Consider the following 16,155-nt stretch of genomic DNA (forward strand, 5'->3'; position numbering starts at 1 on the left):
CAACACCAGGCGCATGCGCAGCGCGAGGGTTGGAGCAGACGACAGTGTGGCGTAGGAAGCGGGAAGTTTCTCGCTGTGGGACAGGCTCAAACCTTGTGACAGTCGCCAGCGCACAGCCCGCCACTTCACTGCAGCAACGGAAGAACAATCGAAGTGCATGGTGATTGTACTCGGTGCTCAGACAGTTGATACCAACACGGATCACGACTTGTTTCAGCTAAGTACGTTCTTGTTTCTCATACTTGCACCCTCTTGATGCTCTCAAAAAGTCACAAATCACTTCTTTGGTAATGGAGACTGTACTTCGTTTGTTTAACCGGAAGGAGTGAGTAGACCGGTGTGGCGAGGCGGCCCTAGGACAAAGAGTGCGCTGCTCCTCACTCGAGTGTGGCCGTGTCCGAGGGTCGCTTTGTCGGGAGGCTGAGCTCACGCGCCTTTGTTTGAATGGCTGTTGGTCTCCTTTGTTTTGAACTGTGTAAAGCAGTTTGACGAACTTAGCAAAGATCAGTACAGTACGAAGGATGTACATTGTACGGTGGTGCACACTACTGTGTGTGTGATGAGAGAGAGAGATACAGATGAATGGAGCGATAAGATGATGACTAATCGGCATTTATTGTCTGTATTGTATAATATTCAATAAACGACACTCCCCGGTAGTAACAGGTCGGTTATCAATGGAGTATACTGACATTCCATCCTTATCAAAAGAGAATATCGTGGCACTCCACGCTTCTCCCACAACCTTCCCAGTTATTACTACAGTCGTTTCAAATGTTTGACACTCCGACCACTCCGATTTTTAATCGTTGGTAATGCCCTCACTACAGATGACTGTGTGTCGACGCAATGAAAAGCACTAAACGACCCTAGATTGTGTTATGGGTGTCAGAGAAGTGGGTAAGTACATGATAGGCAGTGACTTGTATCACATACACAGTAGTTAAAGTGTGTCAATCCGATAAACGTGCCTGACATACATCACAGTAACTACATCTGTGAGCGAGCAGGGTGGTGGTGGGGGTGGGAAGTGCCAGAGTAGTGGAACTGTGCATTTTCTTATGCTCACTGGTTTTCCATTAGGAAATACGATTCAGTATGTTATGCAAGCGAGAAAAAAAGTTCTCCTTATTTTTTCAAGCACTGAGAGACTTGTAGTGGTGCGCTGGATAACTTCTCAGTTCTCAGGAGTAAGAGTTTCGCGATACTACACTGTCCATGTGTTGTATGTGTAAGCACACTGACCAGTGGTGATTTCAAGGGGTTGAACTTTGATGTTCTACCCCGAGCCAGCAGATAAGGGTACATGATGGCAATGGTGTCGGTACCACAACGAACAGCTCCGTGGCTTCTCAACACGAACTCTGAACTCTAGAACCCGGTCACCACGGTGCAGACGCCAAGCTTTGTACCTCCGGACCACCCATTGTCTAGACACTCAGGGTACTTATTATCGTGAGAGCTGATGACCGGGTCAAACATGAAAAGGGAAAGGTAGGGTTCTCGTCTTACTAATCGACTGACCACGGCAGTCCGGTCGTCTCTAAGCCGAGTAGTAACCAAGAAACAGAGACGGTAATCATCGTGAACACTCGTTGTTTTCTCTCCTGTCATCCCCCTTCTTAACCTTTGTCAACAGAACTACCACTTGCACTCATTCACCTCTAACCGATTGAACACTTTCATTCATTTCACCGACCTCTACACTAAACCTTGGGTCACCGCGTGTGAACACGTGACTACTTGGGTTTGAGGCTTGTCTTCCGATGACGTCATTTGAGCAATAATTTGTGGGGCAGTTAGGGGTGTCCGTTCCTCAAATACAGTCTGCTGACCACCATTCGAGCTCGTCTACAGTCATCGGCAAGCAGTCGGCTTCCTTCTATGTGATTTCTGTGCACGTTTTCAGTTATTCTTTTCACGCGTGAGTGAATTTCTAAATTCAAGATTGCAATGGTCATCATTGGTAATTTTGAACTGCTTGTCAGTTGTGTAGTGCTTCCATGTCAGTTGTGTCAGTATGTCATGTCACTGCAGTGCAGGCAGACTCAGGAGGAGTATCTGTTAATGCCATTCGCACAGCATTTCAGGGCCCCGGGCTGGTGACACATGGGGAACAAGCAGACTCCTCGTCACTCAGCCGGAAGCGTTCTAATTCACCGCAGGAAGAGCTGTACACCCGGGCCGTCGATTCGCGAACGACAAGCCTCCAACTGTCAGTAGAATAACCTTCTCTGTAGGATAATCAAGAGAGCTGGCGGTGAAATTTGTTGACCTTACAGTTGGGTCGTTGTAATCACGCTCCTGATGGTTGAGGGCCATTGTATCCACATTTCTGATAACTGAGGGTCATTGTAATCACACTTCAAACGCGCGAGAGTGTGTTGTGAATGAAGGCGTGAAAGTAGGAAGAGTTTACAGATTTTCTTTAGACTTGTCATGGAGGATGGGGAAGATGCCCTGTGTGTGGTCGTTTTTACAGAGTAACTCAGGATGCACATAGTATGGAGACCTGTCACGTTGTGTTTAATATTTATTTGTTATATGCAATATACTGTGCATACGAGTCAGTTGACTGTGCATTTAAATGCGGGTATGTCACGTGCTGTGTGTGTGCTGCAGGTCTGTGCTGACGACAGGCGGCCATGTCCAGGAACAGCAGTCTGACGGCGGACGAGGCGGGCATCAGTCTCACGTGTCCGGTGTGCCTGGACATGCTGACGTCGCCTCGTTTCTTGCCGTGTCACCACACGCTGTGCACAGACTGCATCTCCGACTTGATGGAGCGCGCCGGCCCAGCCCCTCACTTCCTGTGTCCGCTGTGCCAAAGCCGCGTGGCCATCCCCGACGAAGGCGTGCACAGCTTCCAGGTCAACTTTTACCTTGCACCCTTGCTTTCCGGCAAAGTGCAGATCAGCACAGCCGGAAGCTGCCAACAGTGCCTCAGAGTGGGTGAAGGCGGAATGACTGGCGTGGCAGGTGCACGGAAATCTGCTGCCATGTCTGTGGGCACGGCGGTGGCCACGTGTGTGGAGTGTCGCTTGGCCATGTGCCGCGAGTGCGTGCAGGCGCACCAAGAGCAGCCGCTGTACGCGCGCCACCAGTTCCGCTCGCTGACTAACTGCGACACCTCAAGAGCCGGCATCTCATGCGAGGGTCATGCAAGCCAAGAGCAGTTGGCCTTCTACTGCAAGACGTGCGACGCGCTGGTGTGTCGACCCTGCAAGGCCTTCGAGCATCCCAACCACAGACTGGTGGGTGTGGCAGTGGAGGCTGAAGCGCAAAGGTCGGAGGTGAGGAGGCAGCTCATGAGCCTGTCCACGCTGCGAGGGGCGCTGGTCAGTCTGCAGGACGAGGGGACTGTGCGCGCGGACACGCTGCAGACCAGCTGTCGGGACATTCTCCACACGCTGGACACCACAGAGAAAAGGCGTGCACTCAATCACTGCCCGCACGCATGCCACGGAATCCAGCTTAAAAGAAAGTGAGAGACAAACTTCTGCAAGTCATCACTGAGGAAAAGAAGAAGATACAAGAGAGAATTACTGCCATATCTGAACTGCTCGCCTTGGCCAACGAGGAAGTGAATTCCAGCGACGCCACTTCCTGTCGAAGAAGGCGAGACTAGTGTCAGGATCCAGAGCGTCATGGCCAGAATGCCGGCATCGCGAGGAGACTTAGAGTTCTCCTTTAAGATGAGCGCCGAAATCAGTTTCATTGTTGCGGCAGGACAACTCTTTCGGCTACATGACCGTGCAGTTCCAGGTCCCGATCCTTCGCCATCGCTTCAGCCTGACGTCGACGAAGCAGCACCGGAAACTGCGCAAGATCTCGCCGCGCTCGGACGGCCGAGTGTGGGCGTCGGTGGGCAACGTGCTGGTGGACATCTCCGAGGACCTGGTGGAGACGAAGCGGCTGGAGTTCCCCACTGAGATCTCCGACTTCGTGCCGGCACCCGACGGGAGCGTGTACGTGGCACTGGTCTTTCCACAACCCGTCAAGATCCTCCTGCCCTCCGAACAGGCCTGCGACTTTGCCTGTCCGCTGGTGCCCCCGGGTGCCATGGCACTCACCGACAAACATGAGCTGGCAATGGCCGCCAACGACGGGAAGGAACTCTCGCTGACTTTCTACACGCACAGTGGCGCCAGGTCGAGGAGAGTCAGCCTCCCTAGACCCGACTTCTTTCCTACGTCTATGACATTCACCAAACGCGGACAGGTGTTTTTGTGCAGTTCTGCGGAGATCCTCTGTCTAGATGCCGACTTCTCGGAAGTTGCTTGCCTGTGTGACGACGACTCCTTACAGGCCAGGGCCATCAGCACCTTGAGAGGCGTGGGGTCCGGAGTTGGCGATGTTCTGATGGCCAATGGTTCAAACGGAAGTGTGGAGGTGAGTGGGAAAAAATGTGTTCCATGTAGTGGCCACTGCAGCAGGGGAGATCATCAGAAAACGACAAATTGAATAATAACTTAACATATTACTGATTCGTATGGCTTTAAAGACGATTTTATAAATCACCAGTAAAGACGATATTTTTGCAGAATCGCTTTTTTTCTGCTGCAGGTTTTGGAGCTGGTTGGAAACACGCTAGAGCGCAGGCGCAACCTCATCGAGGGCAGACGAGGGCAAGACTGTGACGTCACACCACCCGAAGGGGAGAGCCACAATATCAGTTGCTGCGCCGTCGACCGCTCTGGGCGACTGTGGGTCGGAGAGGAAGAAGGACATATCACGTTTACGATTGGTAATGCGCTTAAAGTGATTTATGCACGGGAAAAGTCCGCGATTAACTTCAAATCTCAACCCACAGTCGCAGCCTGTGACCTATGGCAGGACAATAACTCGATGTGTCGGAAACTGCTCTAATTAGTTTGCCGTCCATTTAACCAACTCTGATCTCTCACAACTGCTGCCAAACATGAGTCTGATGGTGCTGTAGTATGTGTAAACAGTACTATCAATAATCATGATGCTGTATTATGTGTCTGTACCACATGATTTACACTGTCAGCGTCATGGTGCTGTACTATGTATTATGAAATGTTCCATGAATTTAATAAGTATTGTGCACCTGTTGATATTACTTTGATGGTGTATTATGAGTAATGGTTTTTGAACAATGAGCCTGATGATGCTGCAACATGAATTTAGTGTGTTGATGGAGCTGCACTATGATGTACTAATGCTGCTGTATTATGAGCCTGAGTAGGTGAGGGGGGGGGATGTTTTATGGTGATCCAGCAACTAAGGCTATATCCCAGCCACCCTGTAAACAGATGCCTTATGCAGAAAAAGAACAGCGTACTCGAGGCAAGAACTGAACTCCAGACAAACTTCACGGTTGGTTATGAGCCTGATGGAGCTGTTAGCAATAATTGTATTTACCAAGGGTCTTCTGGTCTTCTAAGTTTATTAACTATGCAGCTATCGACTTCCTACAGAGAATACAATTACAGTTAGAGTCACTGCTGGAAATATGAACTTATCACGATTCCTCTGATTGAATGAATTGCTGCAGCCTGTGAACTGTCCCACTAGGTTGTCTAAGTCTTGAGTCACGCGAGGGCAAAGCTCCTTGTTTACGTTCTCTGCTTAGTAAATATATTGTGTCCGTGGCCGATCTTTGTCTTGTAATATCTTTGGCAGTTTAGGGGACATACACCAAATCATGAGATAATATGTGAAAACACACATACAAACAAACTGTAATTGCACACGTCTCAGTTTTTGTGCGATAATTTTACATTGTCAACTAATGTTTCAGCTTATTTAAAATGTCAATACTCTGTCAGTTTATTATTTTATTGTCAGCTACTATATCGTATTATTAATTTAAAAAATTTAATTCACATTCCATGCTTGTAAAGATGTTCTACACTTAACCTTTCTTTCTCAACTTCCTTTCGTTCTTATTTCTACTGTTATATGTGTGTGTGAGTACAGGTAGTCCTCGACTTACGACGTTGATCCGTTCTTACGCGGCGTCGTAAACCGAATTTCGACGTAAGTCGGATCATACGTTGATACAGTACTGTACCATAATAACAGTACAGTACTGCAAACACTTAGCCTATCCAAACACCTATCCTAACACAGTACCCTACATAATTATCAATAAACATAAGTCAGTAAAATATCGTGCAGTACAGTACGCTTTGTTATCACTGTCGCCTTCATAGGAGCAGATCCTTTCACATGTTCAAGGATGCCATCTTTATCCTTCATGATCGTAGCGACAGTCGAGCGACTAAGTCATAATGACCTGCCAATTTCTGTTGCTGTCTCCCTTCTCAGATTGCCTTATGATATCCACTTTCACCTCCATGGTGATGGCCTCCCTTTACTTTTATGCACTGACCTCGTAAGTCGGAATGACCGTAATATAAAGCGTGGTAACCACGAAACGACGTAACTCGAGACCGTCGTAACCCGAGGACTACCTGTCTTAATGGACACTGATTCTCCGTCCTCTTGTCGATGGCGCTTAAAATACATGTCTAGTGCCTTTCCTTCTTTTGTCGTAGTCGGCAATAAATAAACTGTGACAAATTACACAAAAGATTTCTCACGTTGTCTGCTGTAAAGTTAGAGATCCCAGTTCGATACCCTTATTGTTCAGCGAACATTCCCCAGTGGACCCAGCTGTCGGCGATGGATACCTAACTCCATATGGGGCTCGGGTAGGCGAAGTAGCCCTCACACTAAAATGATCCCGTAAACAGACGTACTGTATATGGGAGTGTATATGGGACTGTATATGGGAGTGAGTGGGTCAAGGCCTCATGAACTTTAGAGTATGTGACTGAGGGAGAAATAAAAGCTGTGCAGACAAGAATAGAAACGTCAGGTACTTTATTTTTTTAACTGGTGTACAGCTAGAAAACACAACATTACAAGACATCGAGATTGGATATGTACGGGGCACATGGTAAGTCAGCTTGTAAGGCTACTGTCAAAGATTATTTCTCTCTGGTTAAAATAGTAGTTAAAAGTTAATTGGTTAATCAAGATGGAGAGTACCCAGTCCGTAAGAGCCTTGGTCTGATCTCCTGATCTTGCTCCTCTTCAGATATATGCGCTTCTTCTTTCGCACTTTCCGTTTTTGTTTTGTTTACTTATAGATTTGGCTTGTGCCATTTATTGTTGTTTACGAGGAAGATCACGTGACATGTCACTGCTGATGACAATGCTGTGACGCGGCGGTCGGGTGTCCGGTGTACACGTCATCAACTGATGTGGCGGTGGTGGCCAGTCAACGAACTACATCAACGTTTTATTTTGTTTCTTTGCCTTTTCCAAGAACTCTTCTTATCACGATCTCAAAATTGTTTTAAGATTTCGTGTTTAGTCAGCTTTTGATTTTCGTTGAAAGTCCTTTCGCCAGAAACACCACAGTGCAGCAGACATCAAACACAAAGAAACAATAAGCGCAGTCCAGTAATAAGAACTGATACAGTGGAATCTCTTGGCCCGCAGACCTCATGTAACCGCCGCCATACTTCATCACGTGATCAAGCCAGTAGGCGCCTCGTTCTGCCGGCACACCATCTGGTCGCGGAAGAGGTGAGACGCGCGGGCGATGGCGTCGCGGTAGGCCGAGCTTTTCCACAAGTCTCAGGGCGCTGACAATGTCCGACACTTTCGCAGTGGCAGGTCCAGTGTCAGCCCGAAGCCTTTCTGTCGAACTCTTTCGGCGTTGTAGAACTGGTCGTAAAAACGGGAAGCTGAGCATTGGCCAGCGTGATACAACGCTTGGGCCTGGCTGCTGGCTCACCGTGGGTCACCAAGACTTTGGAGTTCTGGGTGAGCCAGGAGCATATTTTGTGGTATCAAGGCATGATCAAAATTCTCCGGGGTCTGGTGATGTCCTGTTGGCACGAAAAACAACTTTCATTGGCACGCTCTCCAGAGCCGACAGCAATTTGCTGACAGCGCCCCCGGGCAAGTCGATGAACGAGAGAGCCGAAGGAAACAATGAGGACACGTCCTTGGCGTTGTCATGAATTCCTGAAGATCGCAGACAGAGGTTTTGCTGGCGAAGCCGCTATCCGCAATGACTTTAGTATTGGGTAAAGATGGTCGAGGATAGTCCAGAAAATGATCATGCAGAGACAGGTGAACTCCGCCTTGGCTCCCAACATAGTCATTGGAATATAGGGCATCTCAGGTGCATACAACTCACGGCATTTTCCGGACAAAGAGGATGCCCATGTAGAGAGATACATAGGACAGAAAGTTGTTCAAACGCTCCGCGAAGGTCATGTGCTGGCCGAGGGGAAGGAACTCGATGGGGTCGACGGCGGGAGAAAAAGGAATTCTGCGGAAGAAGGGGTCGTTTGCGAAGTGCAAGCTGGCAAAAGGTACCCCCATCCTGTAGGCGAAGATAAGGTAGATTCTCTTATGATTACCATCGTCGTACACGAAGAGATCTGGCTTGACATCTCGCATTGTCTGAAACAGCGACTGGTTGGTCATGATCTCGTCGTTCATCTGCCACATCATCTGGATGTGATTCTGTATTTCTGGTTTTCTTCCCTCCAAATATGGTTTCAAAAGAAAAGGCACGACATTGTCGTCTTGCATGGAGATGCTGGTGGTGTACTCGATGATGTGCACTCCCTTCAGGTCATGGTAACCCTTTCTGACGACGTCGGTAGACAGAACGACCCACACCTCGTGACCTTTGGCCGTCAATGCTTCTGCGAGCGTCAAGTGCATGATGGCATGACTTGAAAGAGGGAGTGGCATCAGCATGACACGCTTGGTTTCGCATGATGCCGAGAACATCATCATGACACACAAACACAGATGCCAACACGCTGTCGTGCGTTTCATTGTGTGAATCCTGCAACAAATGATGTGTGCTTAATTAATACATTATTCAACCAAACTCACACAAAGACACACAGCTTGCAGTCAGTAGTAGTATTAAGTAGCTCTAGAGCGCACATTCCCCTCTACAACCCAAGGTGGAGGCCCTCACAAGCAGGGATGGGATGGGAGTGTCGCTTTCCTGTGCCAGTTGAACAACGATGTGCATGCGATTCAGCATCAAACCGAAGCTACCAGTTTTGTAGATAAAACAAAGCAGTCCGCAGCTCATAAAAGCGATGTATAAATATAAATACATATTAGGGTAATTAAATAAAATGAAGAAATTGTTATGAACGCGCGTTTGGAGCAGGTAACTATCTACTGAGTATCTGTCTAAAGAAAGCGCCTGAGGCCTGACTTGGTTATAATAACCGTCTAAGTCAGTGGTTCTTAACCGGGGTTCGATCAAACCCTATGGGTTCGGTGAGTCGATCTAAGGATTCGTAATTCGTGATGACACTAAAGAAGGTTTCGGTGAATGTGCACATGAAACTTGTGGGTTCGGTACCTCAAACAAGGTTAAAAACTAAGTCTAACTGTAACTGTATCTTTCTTTGTCACCTCTAGAGACAAGTGAGGCAACAGACTGTGGCGAAGGACCTAGATAAAATTAGCGCAGCCTTGAGGTGACAGACCAGTTGAGCAAGTACCCGTGACAGTATTTTTCTGGCGCTGTTGTAGGGGAGAGCACACACAACTCGCATGTCCTTGGGTCCTGTAGGAGTAGCCTCCCTTTACATGGCCTCGCTTATTTCTTTGGACAATATTTGTTCATTAGATAGTGTAGTGCGACATGTTTTGATAGCGTTTATTCATTAGGTAATATAGTGCCACATATTTTGACACTGACATTGCTCATGCTACTGACAGAATTTAGTAAACTAAATAGTTAGTCTACAACGTGAATTCATTCTAAACTGACTTTGCTTTCGAATCCCTGGTATCAGATGATGATGATGATGATGATCATGATGTCTATTTGTAATGTGCAGGTATCCATTCAGAAGAAAACAATTATATGCACAATAGTCAGTTTTCAGTTTGATTTATATAAAAGTATGCAAGAAAGAAACTTCTTGTCAAATAGTGACGATGCTGACTTTTTCATTTCCTATTTTTTGACTACAAATGAAATAAATCTCTTTTAGTGTTCCGTATTGAAACTGAAAGAAAGAACTGTATTTTGTGTGTGACTTTTTGTTCGATATATCCCAAGGTCAGAACTAAGAAGAACTCGACCCTAGCGGCCATTTCTTGTGTGCTTTGCCATTTGACACTACTCTTAGATAACTGTAAGAGTTGGAAATACAAGTGAAAATAAAACAATAACACTTTCATTGTCAGAGGATGAAATTTCAGAAGTAGCTGTACTGTATCATGCGTACCTTGTTCTCGCGTAGCAATTTCCCTCGTAGTCCTCAAACTTGAATTTTGTGATCGACCTGTCAACGTGTGCTTTCTAGGTTCTTCGCTCTCTCTCTCTCTTAGTGCGTGTGTGACAGAAAGATCGCGAAAGAGAAGGATTTATATATAAAGGTCATAGGTCATTGCCGCAGTATAACTTGGTAGAAATTTTATTTCAGGTGTCAGTTAGGAGTGAAGAATAGATAGAAACATAGTACCGCTATTTGTGTCTGATTTTTCGTTAGTTTTTGCTTTCAGTCCAAAAAAAAAAACCCCCAAAAAAACTATGAAGGACGAATCGACTTGTCCACATGACTTTGATGTCACGGTGACATATTACCCACAGCATAATGGATGCGCCTCGACAGAGGGTTTCAACTTACCGGTCTCAACACCAAAGGCTGATTAAACTCAGCAAAGAGAAATTTCGAAGTAATATATATTGAAGTTGGTTGAAATTAGCTTGAACAGTAAGGAGACATAAAGAGGACACACAAATCATATTCAACAGTTCTTCGTTCGTTACAATAACAATATAAAGCCATCACGTATCTAAAGATTAATTTGAAAGAAAAAGAACACTGAATGCTAATCTGCACACTGCATTTTATTGCTTTCTTTTCGGCTTTGCATAGGGGCATAAATTTAGAAAGAAAATAGAAGTGAATAATTTACTGACTCGTATCTCACACATGTGTGTGTGAGTGCATGTGTGTGTGCATGTGTGTGTGAGTGCATGTATGTGTGTGCATGCGTGTATGAGTGCATAGGTATGTGTGCATGTGTGTGTATGTGTGTGAGACAAAGAATGAGGAGGGGGTTACAGGGTCCTCTGCAGTGAGTGGTGCAGACGTCACTGGCGTCTGGCTAACCGCCGGTTAGCTTGTAGGGAAACGCTTGTCGCCACCCGGTGGGTAGAGTTAGTTCTCCACTTGCGGACAGTCGTCCTCGCGATCCGCCTGCACCCAGCGGAGGCCGGTGTAGCACTTGCTCTCGTCGATCTTCTCCTTCAGACCCGGGAACCGCCTGCAGTCGTCAATGGCTTCCGCCAGGGCGTTACAGTTCTTGTCCTTGTCAGCACCGGGCTTTGGAAAACCACTACACGCCCACTCCACACAGGCCTGACGAGAGGGGGGGACAGGGGGTCTGGTGTACCCGGGCCCGCGGCTGTCAAGGGGGCCCGGCCTTGGTCAGTGGATTTTTTTTTTCTTCTTCTCCTTTTCTTTTTCTTTTAAAGAAAGGTCTAAGGACAGAACACCCAAGCATTACACATGCAGAAGTTGAGTTTGAGTGTAGATATTGAAGATTCGAATTGTAAACATACATTATATAACTGGGAAAATAATTTACGATTACAAGTAACAAGGGCCCGGAGAGGTTCTGTCCCGGGGCCCGGGTGGCTCTCGGACCTGCTTACAGTCTAAAATAACAGGCTGACAGTTGGCTCTCCATGGAATACTGTACTTCTTGGAAGTAAATCTAGTGTAACATCGTCTTCAGTGTCATTTACATGAGCAGTCTCTTTTCTTCCATGCAGCTACTGTTAGAATAGTGCACAAAGGAACTAACACCAAATCAAGGTAGATAATACAGGGATAATCTATCATCCAGGAATATTACTGTTTACAGGGAAGACGAAATAAAGTACAGTAAATTATTGCAGGGTCAGAAAATGAACACGAAGCTGAAGTGTCCTGCTCCATTGGGATTTCTGGTCTGTTTTCTTATTTTCCACGTGGTGCAAGGTGTGACCTCAGGCAATGTGACTTGGTACTGAGTGCACTGTACAGGAGTCGTAAGTATCCAGATGTGTTTTATTGTCAGCAGTTCAAACGCACGTGGCCTAATGAAAGCTCTTGTCAAATTTCGTGATAAATTTGATATTTAAAAAAAAAAAAAAATTCTTGCCTCCTTTCATTCTACTCGCTTCTGAAATATTTTTCTTGATATTTTAATACACAGTTTATGTCAAGGTTTACACATACATATCTCACGGCCGTTGCCCTAGCCTAAAGGTTTAGTCGAGTGCATGATAGTCAAAACTGTAATATAATAAAGCAACTCGTATTTTTGTGAAATGTGCCTTCGTGGGAAATAACATTTTTTAGATTAGATGTCCAGTCTGTTGTTTCTGTGTAACGGCTTCTTTCAACTCCCACCGAATACCTTGGCGGCACACAGGCACGTGAGTTGTGTCTAAGTATTTCTGTGTAACTGTTTTTCTAAACTCTCACAGGTACCTGATGTACAAAACTGTTCTGACTCAGCACGCGCACGAAGTCTGCACTAACACGTGGTGTTGGCATTTTCCTCCAGCGATGTAGGAGATGCAGGTGAGCAAACAACAACACGTGTCAGTATGATGACGTGTGGCTGCGTGACGTGTGGGTCATGTAACATAACGCATATGACATGTGACGCTGTGGGGACCTGTACATAACGCGTGCGACTTGTGACGGTGGGTCCTGTACCATAACGCATGTGACATGTGACGTGTGGGTCTGTAACATAACGCGTTCCTGTGTAAGAATTATGGTGTGTGGCATGTAACAGACCTTGCGATGTATGAAATGTATGAGACAAGTACTGTGTAAGGTTCAGCCTCATCTTCATTAAACACATCATCTTCAACAAACACCTGTCTGTCATCAATAGAGCAATTGGTGTCAGTTTTGAAATGAATCGAGAAGTCTGCTATCCAGTCTTGCATTTTTCCATCTCTGTTTAGTCCAGTCAATGGGTTTGGTTTCGCTGATCATTGGAAAATAAATCTTCTAAGCCACCATGTTCACTATCTTGATGTGCACTTTCAGCACTGAAGCAAAATAACAGCAATACAAGTGTAGAAAAAAAAAAATTGAAACAAAAGTAACATATTTTATGATCCTCTCTCTAATTTCTCATGGTCATGCAAGTCTTGTTTTGACCAAAAATCAATAGAAATAAAATGGATAATAATTTCCCCAGGGAATTCAAATGGAATCGTTGTTAACGAGCATCGCTTGCTGTAGGCCTAGTGTCTTTTCTCAAACGATGGGCAAAAATCGGAAAAAGACACACAACGGTCTCTCGGCAGCGCTGTACACCGGCAACGGCTGAAGGGATTCGGGAGGGTCTGGTGCCTAGGGCGTGGCACAAGGCAGGGATGGTTAGGGTTGGCGCTATATACATGGGGAGCAGGCGTCCCGAAAGGTTTATGTGGTTGGCTGATAAGTCAATGGTGCGAGGCTACCATCTGAGGGATTATGACTGAACGCCTCTAAGTCAGAATCCCGCCCGAATATGTAACGATACTTTCAGTGCCGCTGCGATACACGCCGCGGTGTTTGTCACAGCCGCGGCGGTGGTGAAGCCACAGGAAGGGGTCATCAGCCGCTCGCGCCGAGCAGTGCGCGGCGGGGACAGGACGATTTTCACCCATGCGACGTGGAGATGCCAAATCATTCGTAGACGACCTAGTTCTCGGTCGGGTGTCGTACTTAGTAGAGCAGCCACCTCACTGCGATCTATTGAGACTCAGCTTGGACCAGGAGATTTGTCCGCATTCGCAGACGGACGCATCTCCGACGATGGGCTCGAGTCCCCCTCAGTACAAAGTGGAAAGGTGGTGATGCAGCTACCGGGTGCACCGGTAAAGCAGCACACCACTTTTCTCTCTTTTACTACTTCGCTTTTTTCTTTTCTTTTTTTCTTCAAAAAAAAACCAGGGGGAGGGCCTGGTGCAAAACTTTTGAAAATATTCCAGTTCGATGGGAGGGTCTGGTGCAGATAGGAGGGTTCTGGTCAAAGACTTTCAAATAAAACATTACTCGTCATTAACTTCGCTTTGGTATTAGAAATTTAGGGGTACTCGATTCTTTCAAGTATACTAAAATGGAGGGCTGGTGCTATGGGAGGGTCTGGTGCATACAGGAGGGTCTGGTGCAGAGGAGGGGTCTGGTGCGAGAGGAGGGTCTGGTGCGTGAGGGGCCTGGTTTAAAAAAAAAGGAAAGTAATAGGGGAAAAATTGAACAAATGTTGTCCATAGCAGCAACGCTTTCTCCTTTCGCCGGTTGATCGCATTCCGAACACGTTGTGTCTCTGTACACCGACAAAAACCGATCACAACAATACCCAGGCCGATAACGTACCAAATGAGAATTCACCATCATCTTGGAAGTTTCAGTTCAATAGGAGGGTCTGGTGCGGTAGGTTAGGGTCAGGTGTCGGAGGCCTGGTGCTAGGGAGGGTCAGGTGCCGGAGGGTCTGGTGCCTAGGGAGGGTCAGGTGGCCGGAGGGCCTGGTGCAATGGGAGGCGTGGCAAGGCAGGTATGGTTAAGGTCGGCGCTATATACATGGGAAGCAGGCGTCTGAAGGTGCGCGAAAGGGACCGTGGCTATAAAGGTTTCTATATATGAAATGCTCACCCAGTTTTGTTATATTTCATCTGCAAATGAGCGCTCGCTCGGCGTGCGAAGCCCTCGGTCGAAAGCGATCGTTGTCTGCGTCCCGTCATCTGGCGAGCCGGTTTCGAAGCGGACCGAAGAAGGTCTGGTACGGGTTGGCTTGGTGGTGATTCGCGGCTTTCGCTGTCGCGTTTCCCACGGCTCAGGCGTGGGCTGGTTGAGCAGAGAGAGGTTCGTCGTGCTCCTTTCGGCCAGCGCGTCGGCGTATCGAATAACGCTTGACTGTGTCTCGAGTGAAAGAGCGCGCCCGTGTCGATCGGTGAACGCTCCGCAGTTGAAAAATTTGAACCGATGATTCGGTTGCAAGAGCGAAAAGCACCGCGAAGCAGGACCCGCGCTCCAGCGGCGACTGGCTTCGTGGAGTCGGTTACGTGTACACGCACAGCATTCTGGTTGATCCTACCAGTAGTCATATGCTTGTTCTCAAATTAAGCCATGCCTCGTACGGTGAAACCGCGAATGGTCATGAAATCAGTCGAGGTTCCTTAGATGATCCATTTCTACTTGAATAACTGTGGCAATTCTGGAGCTAATACATGCAAACCAACTCCGACGTCAAGCCGGGAAAGAGCGCTTTTATTAGTTTCAAATCAGTCGGGGTCTCGGCCCGTCCCTATTAATGATCTGGATAAGTTTGTGCGATCGCATGGCTCGAGCCGGCGAGGCATCTTTGAAATTGTCTGCCTTATCAACTGTCGATGGTACGTGATAGACCTACATGTTGGACAACGGGTAACGGGAATCAGGGGTGTGATTCCGGAGAGGGAGCATGAGAAACGGATACCACATCCAGGAAGGCACCAGGTGCGCAACTTACCCACTCCCGGCTAGAGGAGGTAGTGACGAAAAATAGCAATACGGAACTTTTTGAGGCTCGCAATTGGAATGAGTACACTTTAAACCCTTTAACGAGGATCTATTGGAAGGCAAGTCTGGTGCCAGCAGCCGTGGTAATTTCAGCTCCAATAGCGTATATTAAAGTCGTTGCGCTTAAAAAGCTCGTAGTTGCATCTGAGGCATGGTCGTGCGGTCCGTCTCGCGACGGTCACTGCGCGAAGCCTGAGCGTGCGCGGCTCTTCGCAGGGTAGTCTTCGCAAGACGAACTGCGAAAGCATTTGCCAAGCATATTTTCATTAGTCAAGAACTAGTCAGAGGTTCCAAGACGATTATAATACTGTCATTGTTTCTGACCATAACGATGCCAACTAGCGTTGTGCAAGTGTCGCTTCATCAAATCTGAAACCAAAGTTTTCGGGGTTCCAGGGAAGTATGGTTTGCAAAGCTGAAACTTAAAGGAATTGACGGAAGGTCACCCACCAGGAGTGGAGCCTGCGGCTCTTAATTTGATTCAACACGGTAAAACACACCAGTCCGCACACTGTAGGATTGACAGATTGATATCTTTTTCTTGATTCGGTGGGTGGTGGCG

General features: G+C 47.1%; 2 protein-coding genes across 8 annotated transcripts; one reads left to right on the forward strand and one right to left on the reverse strand.

Annotated features, from left to right (window-relative positions):
• Window positions 1–56: 56 nt before the first annotated feature.
• On the forward strand, window positions 57–5,478 carry LOC112561416. 7 transcript variants are annotated; one of them, XR_003098674.1, is made up of 3 exons: window positions 57–221; window positions 2,623–4,392; window positions 4,567–5,478. XR_003098674.1 is itself a non-coding variant. In XM_025233905.1 (2 exons), the coding sequence occupies exons 1-2, from the start codon at window positions 3,748–3,750 to the stop codon at window positions 4,867–4,869; spliced, it is 948 nt and encodes a 315-aa protein (XP_025089690.1). In that variant the 5' UTR covers window positions 3,493–3,747; the 3' UTR covers window positions 4,870–5,478. The 7 variants fall into 7 exon arrangements, 1 of the variants encoding a protein (XP_025089690.1); XR_003098675.1 differs by lacking the exon at window positions 57–221 and adding an exon at window positions 1,777–1,924; XR_003098679.1 differs by lacking the exon at window positions 57–221 and adding an exon at window positions 2,198–2,215.
• Window positions 5,479–8,181: 2,703 nt separating this feature from the next.
• On the reverse strand, window positions 8,182–10,382 carry LOC112561662. Its single transcript, XM_025234265.1, has 2 exons — window positions 10,263–10,382; window positions 8,182–8,848 (listed from the first exon to the last, which is right to left on the reverse strand). Exon 2 carries the CDS (start codon window positions 8,836–8,838, stop codon window positions 8,182–8,184), a length of 657 nt encoding a protein of 218 aa, XP_025090050.1. The 5' UTR covers window positions 8,839–8,848; window positions 10,263–10,382.
• Window positions 10,383–16,155: the final 5,773 nt, after the last annotated feature.

The sequence above is a fragment of the Pomacea canaliculata genome, linkage group LG4 (assembly GCF_003073045.1).
Source record: "Pomacea canaliculata isolate SZHN2017 linkage group LG4, ASM307304v1, whole genome shotgun sequence".
NCBI classification, from domain to species: domain Eukaryota; kingdom Metazoa; phylum Mollusca; class Gastropoda; order Architaenioglossa; family Ampullariidae; genus Pomacea; species Pomacea canaliculata.